Source organism: Petaurus breviceps, unplaced genomic scaffold, assembly GCF_028583685.1.
Source record: "Petaurus breviceps papuanus isolate PSGF00001 unplaced genomic scaffold, PetGlider_PUasm1.0 38, whole genome shotgun sequence".
In the NCBI taxonomy this organism is placed as follows: domain Eukaryota; kingdom Metazoa; phylum Chordata; class Mammalia; order Diprotodontia; family Petauridae; genus Petaurus; species Petaurus breviceps.
In genome coordinates this window covers 58,067,861-58,082,678 of record NW_027186304.1, presented here as the reverse complement: position 1 = coordinate 58,082,678, position 14,818 = coordinate 58,067,861, and the positions used below count along the sequence as shown (strand labels likewise).

General features: G+C 34.4%; 1 protein-coding gene across 1 annotated transcript in view; it reads right to left on the bottom strand.

The window, feature by feature from the left end:
- Positions 1–14,818, bottom strand: part of SNTG1 (syntrophin gamma 1) — a 378,060-nt gene that overhangs the window by 307,004 nt on the left and 56,238 nt on the right. The window contains exons 4-5 of the mRNA XM_069099542.1: positions 13,892–14,022; positions 7,407–7,536 (exon numbers count right to left, since the gene is read on the bottom strand). Of these exons, the coding sequence (XP_068955643.1) occupies positions 7,407–7,536; positions 13,892–14,022 (261 nt within the window). The remainder of the gene's footprint in view (positions 1–7,406; positions 7,537–13,891; positions 14,023–14,818) is intronic.

Genomic DNA, 14,818 nt, shown 5'->3' with positions numbered 1-14,818 from the left:
TTAAACTTGGCTCGTGCTTCATGAAAGTGTACAGATGGAGCAAGTATTTGCATCTGCCACATTTTCTTTCTATATAAAATGTCTTGGCTTTTACAAATCGCTGTCAGTTGTAACATTAAATTATACCTGTATATAAATCTCAAAGAATTAGAATATTCAACACTATGCCCCTAGGGTTTGGGGTCAATATAAATTTAGTAGTAAGTAATGAAAGGAAAGAGGTGTTGAAAAGTGTATATTTCTCATTTCATGGTAGATTTTTAAAAAGATATATTATTAGTAATTTAACAATATTCTTTAAAGTAATGGACTTGATTCTCCTCTTTGCAACAGAGTGATTACATATTATGAACTCTTTAAGACATTTTTGTTTTACCGCAAACATTTTAACATACAGGAAGAACAAGAAACTGCATTGTATAAGAAAATATAAATCTTTGTAATACATTTTAAAGATATGTTTACACTAAATATGTGTGTTATATTATGTGATTATATTAAGAAATGTGTATATTAAAGGAATATGCATATATAGAGATAGATGATAGATGAAAAGATAGAGAAATAGAGATAGATAGATGATAGATACATAGATAGGTAGATAGACAGAGAGATAGATAAAGTGAGACAGCATGTCAAAATTAATACAGAGCTAACCTCGGAGTCAAAAAAGAGCAGGATTCAAGCCTTAACTTTGACACATGTCGTCAATAAACAGTAAGTATCTATTAAGTGCCAGGTTCTTGAAATACAAAGAAATGCAAAAGACAGTCCCTGCTCTCAAGAAGCTCATAATTTAGGGAAAGAACATAATAGATTAAAAAGAAAAAAAAAAGTTAAGAGGGGCAGGGCCCAGCAGATAAGAGGAAAGGGACCCCATCGCGGGGAGGGGAATGGAAGAGTAAGCTAAAATCCCCCAGGAATATAGTCAGGTGAGAAATGATGAGATAGCTTCCATGAGCTATCTTCCATTGGAGAAGCTCTCCATGGAGGAACTCCCCCATGTCCACTATCCACACTTTCTAATAAGAGAGAGGGAATGGCTCCAGGACAAGGAGCACTGAGTTGTTGTGAGTTATGGAGGTTATCTGATCTTTCAGGAAGATGAGCATTTGGAGAAGATTATAAAGACCATGGCATGCATATTGACTGTGTGACCATGGATTAGCTATTTAATTTCTAGGAAACTGCGTAGGACTATAAGTTGTGAAAAACTAACCAGCTTTCATTGGTGGAAGCAATTCCCTATATTAGAATCAAATACTTAGTCCTTATTTTACCCTACTTGACTAATATATTAAATTTAAGAAGGTGTAACAAAAGTATTCATTTGTGTCATGTTCTTTATTTCTTTTGATTTTCTTTTCTGTATTCAAAATGTTATATTGGTGTTCTTTTTGCATATCTCTCACTACCCATTAATCAATCTTGCCCCCAAATAGAAGTCCAGTAGATAAATGATCAAAGAATATGAACAGTTGTGTAGTATAGTGATTTTTCTTTTCCACCTGTCCTAAGAAACCTAGATTGCTTCTTTTAGTCACCTCACCCTCCCATTTAAAGTTAGGGGAATTGTTTAAGAGGTAATTTGCTGTCCTGTGCAAAATTTGATCATGTTCCCTCTGGGGATTCACATCAATGGCAGAAGTAGCATCATGAGCTTTCTGACACTGGAATATTGAGATATCTGTACACTGTATTTTTCCCCCTATAAGAACTCATTTTCTTGGGTGGCCACCTACTTTGCAGAGGTGAACTGGACTTGTCCCAAACAAGCAGTTAGGAGTGGATTCTCCAGCAGCAACCTGCACCATTCTGATACTTTATGCATTTCCCCTTTTTTTAGGGGTTGTGTTCTTAACTAATTCCAGTGTGCTATTGTCTAGTAATAATGTACCCATGCATAGAAAAAAAGAACTATATGTCTCCAGAGAATCATGTCAGTCCCTTAGATCATACCAGAGGAGGAACTACAAATATGTTATATAACTTTGTGAATATCCCAGTTATTTTAAGTTATTTCAAAGTCTGTGAGAGATGTTAATTGTTAGGAACTCATTTCATCCAATAAAATATATAAATGGATCTCCTAAAACTAAATGACTCTACTTCTGGGTATACTTATTTGATGACTCTGTGAAATTATCCTAGATTTACTCAGTTCCCTAAGAGTTAAAATCAATTTATTATATTTTGCAATTTATACTAATGGATTTTTCAGGACTGATCAAGCAGCAAAAGAGAAATAGTATATACAAATAAGAAAGTTATTTAACAATAATGTCAAACTGACATCTAACAATATTTTTAGAAAAATGATTGTGCATTGTTAAGAATTAGTTTTCTAATAAGGTTGTATCGGGATAGTTAAATGAGATACAAAAGATGTTAGAAAATTTAGTACAGGAGAGTTATGTAAACATGGCAGGAATAGGGGAGAAGGGGTGATGGAAGGAAACAAACAAGACGCAGGGAAGTTAGAGTGAAATAAGATGATGAAAATAGTAGGAGGACTTAAGGACTTTCAGGAGCCAAGATGGAACAGTAAATTGCTGTAACTTTCCCATATTCATCTCCAGACAGCCATAACATAGAAACCCCAAATAAATCCTGGAACAGTAAAACCAGAAAAAAAATGTGGTAAAAAATCTGTGAGCCCAAAAACTCTGAAGAGAGCCATGAAAGGTATGTCTTATTTGGGTGAAAGGGGAGCACAGGATAGGAAACATCCCAGCAAGTCAGGAGCAAGTCCCACTTCAGCAAACCAGAGGGAGATCCTGAGCCTTAGTGTGGTGGAGCAAAAAATCCCAACACTAGGTCTCCCTATATGCCTCAGTGTAGTAAGAGGAATAGTCAGGCATCAGCTTTGAGTATCACCACATGCTTCAGTGTATCCCCATTGAAATGCAGAAATATGCCCCCAGCCTCAGCACATGCAAGCATCTTCACTAGGACCCCAACTCAGCACCAAATAAGCTGCCAGACCCCTGTGGCCTGCAGCAGCACCAACCACCCCCTCCCCCACCTAACCCCTCAACATAGCACCATCCTCCAAGGTCCCCAATGGGCCTCAAGGCAACATCAGTGCAGCACCAGAGAAACAGCCAAGACTTGTAGCCCCTGGCATGGGAAACCTGAGATAGTGCCCCTTCCATCCATGGATCAGAGCTCAAATTTAAAATGAAAGACAAGTAAAAGACCAAAAAAAGATGAACAAAAACAATAACAAGAAAAGAATATGACCAAACAACATTATTATGGTGACAAGGAAGATCAAGACACAAACTTAGAAGGGGAAAACAATGTTAAAACACACATGGGCAAAACCCCAGAGCAAAACAGGAAGCACTCTCAAACCTATAAAAAACTTGCAGAAGAGCTCAAAGAGAAACTGAAAATAATATGAGACATAGAAGAAAAATTGGAAAAAGAAATGAGAATTATGTAAGAGAATTATAAAAAAGAGTCAACAGCTTAGAAAACTGATTAAATAGTAGAATTGGTCAAATGAAAAAGGAGATACAAAAATCCACTGAAGAACACAAAACTGCTTAAAAAAATACAGTTGGCCAAATGGAAAAGAAAGTACAAAAGCTAACTGAGGAAAACAATACCTTAAAAGTCATAATTGGGCAAGTGGAACCTAATGACTCTATGTGACTTCAAGAATCAATCAAATTGGGGGTGACTAGGTGGCGCAGTGAGCAGAGTGTCGGCACCGGAGTCAGGAGGACCCAAGTTTGGTTCCGGCCTCAGACACTTAACACCCACACAAAAAAACTAGCCTTGTAACATTGGGCAAGTTACTTAATCCTAATTGCCCTCCAAAAAGGCAAAAAATAAAAATAATCAATCAAACTATCTAGGTACAGTACAAGAAATAGAGTGGTGGATCATTGGTATAGTTAAAGTACACAAGACACAGTAGTCAATGACCATAGTAAACTAATGTTCCATAAACCTAAAGATCCCAGACTTTAGCATAAGAACTCACTATTTGATAAATCTGCTGATGAAAATGTAAGACAATAGGACACAAATTAGGTATAGAGCAACATTTCACACTGTATACTAAGATAAGGCAAAAAGGGGTCCATGATTTAGACATAAAGGGTGACACCATAAGCAAATTAGAAGAACAAGGAATAGTCTACCTGTCAAATCTATGAGAAAGGGAAGAATTCATGACCAAACAAGAAATAGAGAATATTACAAAATATAAAATAGATAATTTTGATTACATTAAAATAAAAAAGCTTTAGTAATACTAAAAACAATGCAAACAGGATTAGAAGGAAAGCAAAAACATGGGATAAAATCTTTATGATAATTTTGCTGATAATTGCCTCATTTCTCAAGTATATAGAGAACTGAGTCAAATTTTTAAGAATACAGGCCATTCCCCAATTGACAAATGGTCAAAAGATATGAAAAGGTAGTTTTCAGATAAAGAAATAAAAGTTATCTGCAGGCAAATGAAGAAGTGCTCTAATCTCTTTTGATTAGAGAAATGCAAATTAAAACAACTCTGAGATACCACTTCATACCTATCAGATTGACTAATAGACAAAGAGGAAAATAACAAATTTTGGAGACGATGTGGTAAAATTGAGACATTAATGTACTGTTTGTAGAGTTGTGAAATGATCCAGCCACTCTAGGGAGCATTTGGAACTATGCCTAAAGGGCGTCCAAATTGTGTGTACCCTTTGATCCAGCAATATCGCTAATAGTTCTGTATCCCAAAGAGATTGTTAAAAAGAGGAAAGGACCTACATTCGTGAGAATATTTATAGCAGCCCTTATTGTGTTGGCAAAATACTGGAAACTGAAAGGATGCTCATCAATTATGGGATGACTGAACAAGCTGTGGTATAGGAATATAATGGAATACTGTTGTGCAATAAGAAATGATGAATAGGCAGATTTCAGAAAACCCTGGAAAGACTTGTATGAATTGATGTAAAGTGAAATGAGCAGAACCAGGAAAATATTGTACACATTATCAGCAACATTGTGTGATGATAAACTATGAATGACTTAGTTCTTCTTAGCAACACAATGATCCAAGACAAGTACAAAGTACTCAAGAAGGAAAATGCAATCCTTATCCAGATAAGGAACTGATGGACTCTGAATGCAGATTGAAGCATGTGTTTTTCACTTACTTTATTCTTGTTCATATTTTTCCTCCTTTTGATCTGTTTCTTCTTTCACAACTGTGACTAATGTGGAAATGTTTTACATGATTGCACATATATAACCTATATCAAATTGCCTACCTTTTTTTGGAAGAAGGAAAGGTAGGAGCGGGGGACAAAAATTCAGAACTCAAAATCTTGTAAAAGTAATGCTAAAAATTATCTTGATATATAATGGGGAGAAAATAAAATAGTATTAAAAGAAAAAAAAACTGGACAACAATTTGAATTGATTTATTATATTTGGCCCTAACCTATGATGTTGCACCTCTGCCATGTCTGTTTGTTTTTTAAATAATGATAGCAACAGAGAGTATCAGTATCTCTTCAGAATTTTGGCTGTGAATGCCTCCTGTTCTACTTCTTTTTTCTCTAGCCTTTCAAACATTTGCAGCCCCCATCCTGTAGCACATAAAACTAATAAAGCTGCTGCTATCACCTTGAATTTCTTTACTATAGACATACTTCATTTTATTGTGCTTAACTTTATTATGCTTTGCACATACTGCATTTTTTTTTTAATTGTAGATTTGTGCCAACCCTGCCTGAAGCAAGTCTATTGGCACCATTTTTCCAATAATATATGCTCACATGTTGTCTCTGTTCCACATTTTGGTCATTCTTATATTTCAAATTTATTCATTATTTTTTTGTTGTTGTTCAGTCATTCATTTGTGTATGACTCTTCATGACTCTATGGACTGTAGCACACCAGGTGCTTCTATCCTCCACTTTCTCTTGAAGTACTTCCAAATTTCATGTCTGATGCCTCCATGATACTATCTATCCATCTCTGTTATCTATCTATAGATATCTATACTATCTATCCATCTGCTCTTCCCTTTTCCTTTTCCCTTTAATCTTTCCCAATCTCAGGGTCTTTTCCAAAGGGTCCTTTCTTTTCATTATGTGGCCAACGCATTTAAGCATCAGATTTAGTATTTGAACTTCCAATGAGTAGTCTGAATCAATTTCTTTAAATATTGACTGATTTGACCTCCTTACTGTCAAAGGGACTCTCCAAAGTCTTCAGCACCACAGTTTGAATGCTTTGATTCGGTGGCACTCGGATTTCCTAATAATTCAACTTTCATGGATACATATTGCTCCTGGAAAAGCCATAGCTTTGACTATATGGAGCTGTGTAGGTAGGCAAGGTGAAATCTCTACTTTTTAGTATTTTCATTATTATTAATCATACACACACACACATACACATTTAAGAGGGTGAACTTGATTGATAAATGTTATGCGTGTTCTTATTGCTCGGCCAACCAGCCCCTCCACCATCATCTTTCTTCTTCTCTGGCCACAACAATATTAAAGAATATTATATAAATCTTGTTGATAAAGGAAAGGCAGTGTTGAGAAGATTGACTTCAACTTTGAAAAAAGTTCTAATGTGGGCAAAATGCTATCAAACAGCATCCCACGCTTCGGAGAAAGTTTTTTCATGAAAAGAAGGTCTAATCAATGTGGTAGACTTCATTGTGGTCTTATTTGAAGAAATTGCTACAGACACCCCAACCTTCAACAACCACTACCCTGGTCAATCAAAAGCCATTAATATGAAGGCAAAACCCTCCACCAACAAAGAAATTAGAATTTGGTAAAGACTAAGATAATGGTTAGCATTTTTTTAAACAATAATGTATTTTTAATTAAGGTATATACATTGTTGTATAGACATAATACGGTTGCACACTTAATAGACGACAATATAGTATAAACATAATTTTTACATGCTCTGAGAAACTAAAAACATTGTGACTTGCTTTGTTGCAATATTCACTTTATTGCAGTGATTTGTAACCATACTTGTAATATTTCTAAGATATGCCTGTACTTGAATTGAGAGAGCAAATACTTAATTGTATTTAATAAATACAGTAAACATAAGAGTAGATATATTAAGCATGACCAACATTTGTCATGTGCTCTTTTTGTCCATATGCTGGTACCTTGTGGAGAGAGCACTTTGTTCTGAATCTGATAAAGGCAGCTAATAGAGCTTATAGAAAAATGATAACCCTTTCAATAAGTTATCCAAAACAGCCCCAAAGATAGACATGACTTGGCTTTTCTGTGGGAACTCCAAGCAATGTTTATGCACAGTTATGTCTAGGCTGAAACTCAAGAGAATTTTATAATAACTCTCATTTGATATCACTGAGAATCCCCTGAATCGTTTAGGATCATACTTACATTGTGCTTTGTGAGGTTTGAAATATTTGTTGCTATTGCTTGTAGCCAATCAATGCAGTCTTCAGCAGAGAGACACTGAATAATTCCACTGCAAACCCCATCCACAGCAATTACTTGAAATGCATTCTGCCTGTAGATATATCATAAGAGATCAGATCAGAAAAATAATTTTATTGTCTAAACATTCATCTCAGTAAGACTTTCTTCCTAACAATGTGATGCACACATTCTAAACTCACATTTGATTGCTGTCCTGTTTCATAAATGCCTAAGTTTGAAAATGGAACAATAATGGTAAATCTAGGCAATATACAATTTCAAGATAATAGAAACTGTTGCTAAAGGAAAAAGAAACATTTGGCACCACTGGGGAGAGAAGTGTTAATTATATTCATGGCAGAGGTCTCAAGAAAATTTAAATAACTTTAATCAATGCAGAATTAAACATGTAAATTTATACAGAGAGGCTATACCATTATTTTAATCTACTTTTGGAACCATTGGTTGGTTTGTAGTCTCATCAAATACTTAGTAGAGGAGGTCACTGAGATAATGATTATGGGGAGAGACCTAACTACACTCATCTAATAGAATCACAGAAGTACTAGGCTAAGATCTGGAAAATGACCTTGGAGATCATGTCCTCTAACCTTCTCCTTCTATAGATAAGGATGTAGTTCTTCTATTTACTACTTGACCTTGGATGAACTGATTTATCTTTCTAAACCTCAACTTGCCCAACTGAAGAAAGAAGGGGTTAGACAGGATAAACTCTTAGGTCCCTTTGTGGTACAAAAATATATATTCTATCCCCTGTGCAAAGTCTGTGATTTTCAGTAATGACCAAAGTTTTCCTTAGAATGAAATGAACAGTATCTAAGTACCCCTTATGGGCCTTCATTGATTATGTTTTTGTTTAAGAAAATGAAATGATCCTCTTCTAAATTGCTTATGAAAATGCTGTAGAATTCCAAGTTACTCCCCACAGCTTTAATGATTCCATTTTACATTGTGCTTTTGCATTGTTTGGACATAAGCTAGGCACAACAGAAGTGAAAGACACTGAAATGAATGGAAACCATCCAAGCCTTTCATGCCTCTCTGTTCCACTATGTGCATTTGCCACAGCATATTGGATTGCATAACAAACTACATTTAAGTTCCAAGCAATTACAAAGCAATGGAAAACTTCTGCCATTCAGTGTTCAAAATGCTATAAAAGTTGTACACATTTCTCAGTTTTCAGTAAACATCCTTTTTGGCTTCCACCCTGAAAAAGCTTTGGTGCCTGTAGATCTATGGATATTAGATATTATTTCATTTCCCAAAACAAACAAATAAAAAAACCCCACAAAGCATATGGTGGGTACAGAATGCTTCATTAGGCATTCTGCCACTCTCTCCCTCTTTGTGTTCAATTCATAGCTTTTAACTTGGGTGCACAGTGATAGTATTGGGATGTGAGACTGTACACTTATCCAAAGTTCATTTTATTTTTACATGAGTCCTGGTTCTAATCTCCTGGACTTCTATTTTCTGAGTTTTCTTGTATAAATCAGAGGTATCCTAATCTTCAGGCATGGCTGTGCCCCTTAGAAAACCATATGAAGTACAACTTCAGTAGGAAATAAGCAAAAATTATTTTTAATATAATGTTCTTTTGAGTATATGATGGGGCAAACCTACGTGTAGTCAGAAGAGGCTCTGAAAAGCAATACCTTTATAAAAACTTCCTTGGCTTTAATAACAATGATTAAATAATAAAAATTGGTTTATGCTTTATTAACCTGCTCCTAAAACTATTTGAATGATCATTGTATCATCATTTCTTAAATTACTTGTATCTTTGTAAAAAAAATAGATATTGTGGAATTGTGCAATGGAAAACAAATGTAAGAAAATGATAAATAACTGCCTAGACTTTTACTTTTTTTTTTTTTGCCTTTTGGAGGGATATTGGGGTTAAGTAATTTGCCCAAGGTTACACAGGTAGGTTTTTTTTTGGTGTGTGTGTGTGTGTGTGTGTGTGTGTGTGTGTGTGTGTGTGTTAAGTGTCTGAGGCTGGAACCATACTCGGGTCCTCCTGACTCTGGGGCCGGCACTTGGCTCACTGCACCACCTAGCCACCCTGACTTACACTTTTTAATACATAGTTTTAAAAATAAATAGTATGTATTCACTTTTATTACAGCAAAAATTAAGAAAATTAAAGGAGTGGGATTTGAAAAAAATAACAATGATCAACAGAGAGAGACATTTCAAAACAAACTTCAGAATTGGATTCATCAACTTATAGAAATATAGAACTAATATGTGTTTCTCAACTCTCTCCTAAAAGCAGTTCTTCTTAACTTGGAGTTAATGAACTTAAAAAAAAAAACAACCCTAATATTTTTTCACCAAATAATTAGTTTTCCTTTTAATTCTATGTATTTTATGCATTCCTTTTATTTTTTTTACATATTTACTTCATGCATTTAAATGAATTTTGTGCATTTAAAAATATTATTTTGAGAAAAGATCTGTATGGATTACCAGATTTCCATAGAGGTCCAATAGATGAAAAGTTAAGAAATTCTGGTTTAGTAGAATTAGGCATCATGTGACATAAAACAAAGCATATTTGTATAAATGTTGGACTTTTGTAAAACAAATATTTAAGTGTAAAACTATTGATATTATTAAGAAGAAATATCAGATTAAAAATATTCATTTAGATCAACCTTTGGACTATTAAACTATATAATATATATATTTACAAATACATACATACATGAGTTTCTAGATATAAATAATTTCAAAGCAAATTTATAACTCTTAAAAATTCCATGTTGGCTTCTGTACTATTTTTCTCATTCTTTGAATCAACTTTCTATACTTTGGGGTAAATTGTTTTGCATATTTTAAATGAATTATTTCAAATATTTCATAAGTGTAATCCTTGTCCATATGGCTTTTTCGTGTGACTAGATGAGCTTAAAATAGAGGAAATGAATTATTTTACCACATTTTCTATCACACAATTAGCCAAGGTAGGTAAGTCTTATAGCCTTGTGTTTTAATTTCCTCAAGTATAACAAAAGTACAATTGTCATTTCCCACTTCACTGCTGTCTCCTGTGCTATGATCAAGTTAGTGTTGACTGGGCTTACAACTCTCCCACATTGTGAAGTATTATCTGGCTCATAATTTTCAAAGATTTGTGTTTACTCTTCAGAGACAGGTGTCATAATAGGAAAAAAAGTGGTATTTTTATTTAATTTCAAAAGGACAGAATTATTGGGCATGAAGTAAGCAGGAATAGTTAATCTACTTAGTTTCTTTATAGTTTAGGGGACTGTTTCTGAAATCAGTATCTTCTGTTACCTATTTATTTAGTGGAAAGGGGCACTAAACTAACAAATTTTGCTGTACTCTTGAGAACACTGAAACTGTTTTATGATTCTTGGCTTAAAAAGAAATATATTTACTAGAAAACAGTTACATAATTAAAGTGTTATAGAAAGTGCAATTTTGCCTTTATATTCTTTATCCCCATTCTTTTCTTTAAATATTGCTTTCAAGTCTCTAAGGATTCTTGCTTATGCGTCTGGCAAAAAGAATTACTCTTAAAACTGTTGAATTTCACAACAATTTTCAAAAGTTGAACTCAAAATTATAGTCTTCTTTTCTAATAAGTGGACTGGCCTACAGTTTGCAGGTTCTGCTCCCTCTTCGAGGTAAAGCCATAGAAGTGATCTAGAAACATAATGTTACTACTTAGCAAGTTTAACACTACCTTTAGACACTAACTAAACATTATGATTTTAAAATTGGTTATTAAATCATTATTATCATAATTCAAATCAAAATGTACTCCATGAATTTTGAAGAATTTAGTTCATTTTGGTTTGGGAGGGGATTGTGAGGAGAGGGGAAGGTCAAAATAGGAATCCATTGTGCACTGAAGAGCTATCTAAGGTTATATTTACCATTACTGAAATCCTTTAGTCAACTTTATTCAGCATTTATATGAATGAAGTTAGCTGTAGAAACAGAAGTCTTAATCTGTTTAGACAGACTTTTATAGATAAATATTATTAGTACATTTGTAGTTAACACTTCCTGGATTTAATTTAATTCTTGTGGAGGGATTTACTCCTGAAAACATGTGGAGCACATAAGTTGGTTATCAACATTCTGTCATTATTTTAAGAACTAGGTTTGCTTTTGTGTAGGTTAATATAATATATGAGTCCATTTGATGCAGCAGCTACCATAGATGTCTTGCCTTAAAGTCAGAAATACCTTAAGATCTGCCTTCTAACACCATGACCTTTGGCAAATCACTTAAATTTCCAGTGCCCCAGGCAACTCAGTAAGACTGGAGATTGCAGAACAGATTCAAATAAGCACCTGTGTGTGTGTGTGTGGGGGGGGGGGGGTTTCTACACCGGGAATTATGGAATGCAGATGAAATGGTATGATTCTAACAAAATCATTGTGTTCTCACTGATATTTATATGAACATACCTTCCAAAATGTAGTAACAATAATAAGTAATAGCCACTATTTACATTGTACCTGTTTTATGTCAGGCACTGTGCTAAGTGCTTTACAATTAGTATCTCATTTCATTCACACAACGATCTTGGGAAGTTATTGTTATTATGTTCATTTTACAGTTGAGGAAACTGAGGTAAACATATATTGTTATTTGTCCATGGTCAACAGATAGTTAAGTGCTTGAAGCTAGATTTGAATTCAGGTGTTCCTGACCCAAGGCCCAGTATTTTATCCACCGTACTACCTAGCTAGCTGCCTCTAATTATTCACTTGTATATATCATGGAATTTAAACATAAAATTCTACCTAGATCCATAAAGTTTATTATTTTCTATATTAAAATTATTTATTTATATAGTGGAGGATTTGATACCTATTTTGATTAATTTCCAGATAATTTTCATCGATGTTTATAGAGTTATAAATAGAAAGTAGAGATGATATTTGTAGAACTAGACATGAATTTGGCATTAACTTCCCTAATTTTTGGGGAAACTAAGTAGCATGGTCGAAAGAGTTCTGGCCTATAGTCAAAAATACTCATCTTCCTTAATTCAAACCTAGGTTAAGACACTTAGTATGACCCTGGGCAAATAATTTAACCTTATTTGCCTGAGTTCCTTATCTATAAAATGATCTGGAGAAGGAAATGACAAACCACTCTATTATCTTTGCCAAGAAAACTCAAAATAGAGTCACAAAGAGTTGGACATGACTGAAACAACTGAAGAACAACAAAAACAAAATCACTGACTTTACTCGTAATAATAATTCTAAGATTTATTGCTATCTTTTCCTGCAAATATTTTTATAACTTATAAGCAGTATGTTTGAATATCCTTTTCACAACAGAATGATTTTTCCTTTCACAAAAAGAAGCAGGAAAGACTTTTCTCTTTACTACACAAAAATAGTTGTCAGAGCCAAGCAAATATGGCCAGAAAGATTTCTTACAAACTTAAATCCTTTAATAAGGAATTTGTTGCTGTAGTCATGTCCAAGTTTTTTGTTACCCCAATTGGGATTTTCTTGAAAAAGATACTGGAGGGGTGGCTAGGTGTCACAGTGAATAGAGCACCAGCCCTGGAGTCAGGAGGAACTGTGTTCAGATCCAGCCTCAGACATGTAACACAAAAACTAGCTATGTGACCTTGGGCAAGTCACTTAACCCCAATTGCCCTCCAAAAAGCAAAAGAAAAAGATACTGGAGTAGTTTTGTCATTTCCTTCTCTATTTTATAGCTGTGGAAAATGAGGCAAATAGGGTTAAACGTCTTGCCAAGGGTCACACAAATAGTAAGTGTCGGAAGCTACATTTTGACTCAGGTCTTCCTGACTCCAGACTGTGTGTTCTATCCACTGAGCCCTCTAGTTGCCCCTTAAGAAGGAATGGATTTGCTCCACAGAGATTGAGTAATTCCAAAGACTCCCTAGTGATTGTATCATAGTGGCAAGACATGGGATCAAATCTTGCCTCTGATATTTACTACCCATTTGACTTTGGTCAATTCATTTAACCTCCCAAGGACTAAGTTTATTCATCAGGAAAATGAATTGGTTGCACTAAATGGTCTTTGAGGTCTTGTCCAAATATAATATGTTCATTTCAAAAAATCTAACTATTCATTTAAAAACAATAAACAAGAACAAAAAAAATTAAGCTCTGGAGTCTATGCAATTGTCAGCTCTCTCTCCATCTCTTTGGAGTTCAGACTGTGTTTAAGGATTGATTCTTATATTTAAGGCTGGTTTTAAAAATACTCAGAAAATTTTTCAAAATAGTTTTCATATCCCATCACAAAGGTGAAGTTACGTAAGATCAGAATGAACACATTCACTATACACACATATGCATGTGCACACACATGTACACACACACAGTGGCAACAGGTTTAGAAGCATATTTTCTTGTCAATAGAAAATTAATATGGAGCCACTCACCGACACAAATCTGATCCTGGGAGGTACTGAGAGAAGCGTGAATGAAGTAAGGGGATTAATCGAAGGTCACACCATCTCTTTTCCCATCTTAGACCTGGTGAGGTTGGCCATGAAGAACATGATAATGTATCCTGAAAAGAATTCAAAAGCTCTCAAACCTCTCCAAAGGTGTATTAATGAACACATGCATTACTGTATACTTTTTGAAATTCCATGACACAAACATCTCTTGACCTAAAGAAAAATGTTTCTCTAAATGATCAAAGTTTCTATTATATACTGGTAGGGATGTAGTTACAGGTAGCAATTTGTTCCTCATCATTTTGTGATATGATGAAAAATGATTAATTATATGAAATAATGTTCAAATACACATCAGCACAATATTTGTGATATAGAAATAAGAATCAGTAATATATGACTGAAACTACCAGAAAATTCAATATTTCTATGAACCTCTCAAAATTAATATTTTAATAATCAAGATTTTTTAACTGAACCTTAAATTTGCTTCTTTACTATTATTATTTGTAAATGAGTCATGCATATTTCCTATATCAAGGATCTGTAACACAGAGTCCCTGATCTTGTTGTTGTTTTTAATCAATATTTTGATAAATGTATTTCCATAGAAATAGATTCATTTATAACTCAAAGTATTTATTTTGTGATTTAAAAAAATATGCTGAAATGTGTTCCACAGGTTTTGCCAGATTACCAAATCTGGCAATCTCTCTGTCTCTGTCTCTGTCTCTGTCTCTGTCTCTCTGTCTCTGTCTCTCTGTCTCTCTCTCTGTCTTTATGTCTCTCTCTCTGTCTCTTTCTGTCTCTCTGTCTCTCTCTGTCTCTGTCTCTGTCTCTGTCTGTCTGTCTGTCTATCTGTCTCTCTCTCTCTCTCTCTCTCTCTCTCTCTCTCTCTCTCTCTCT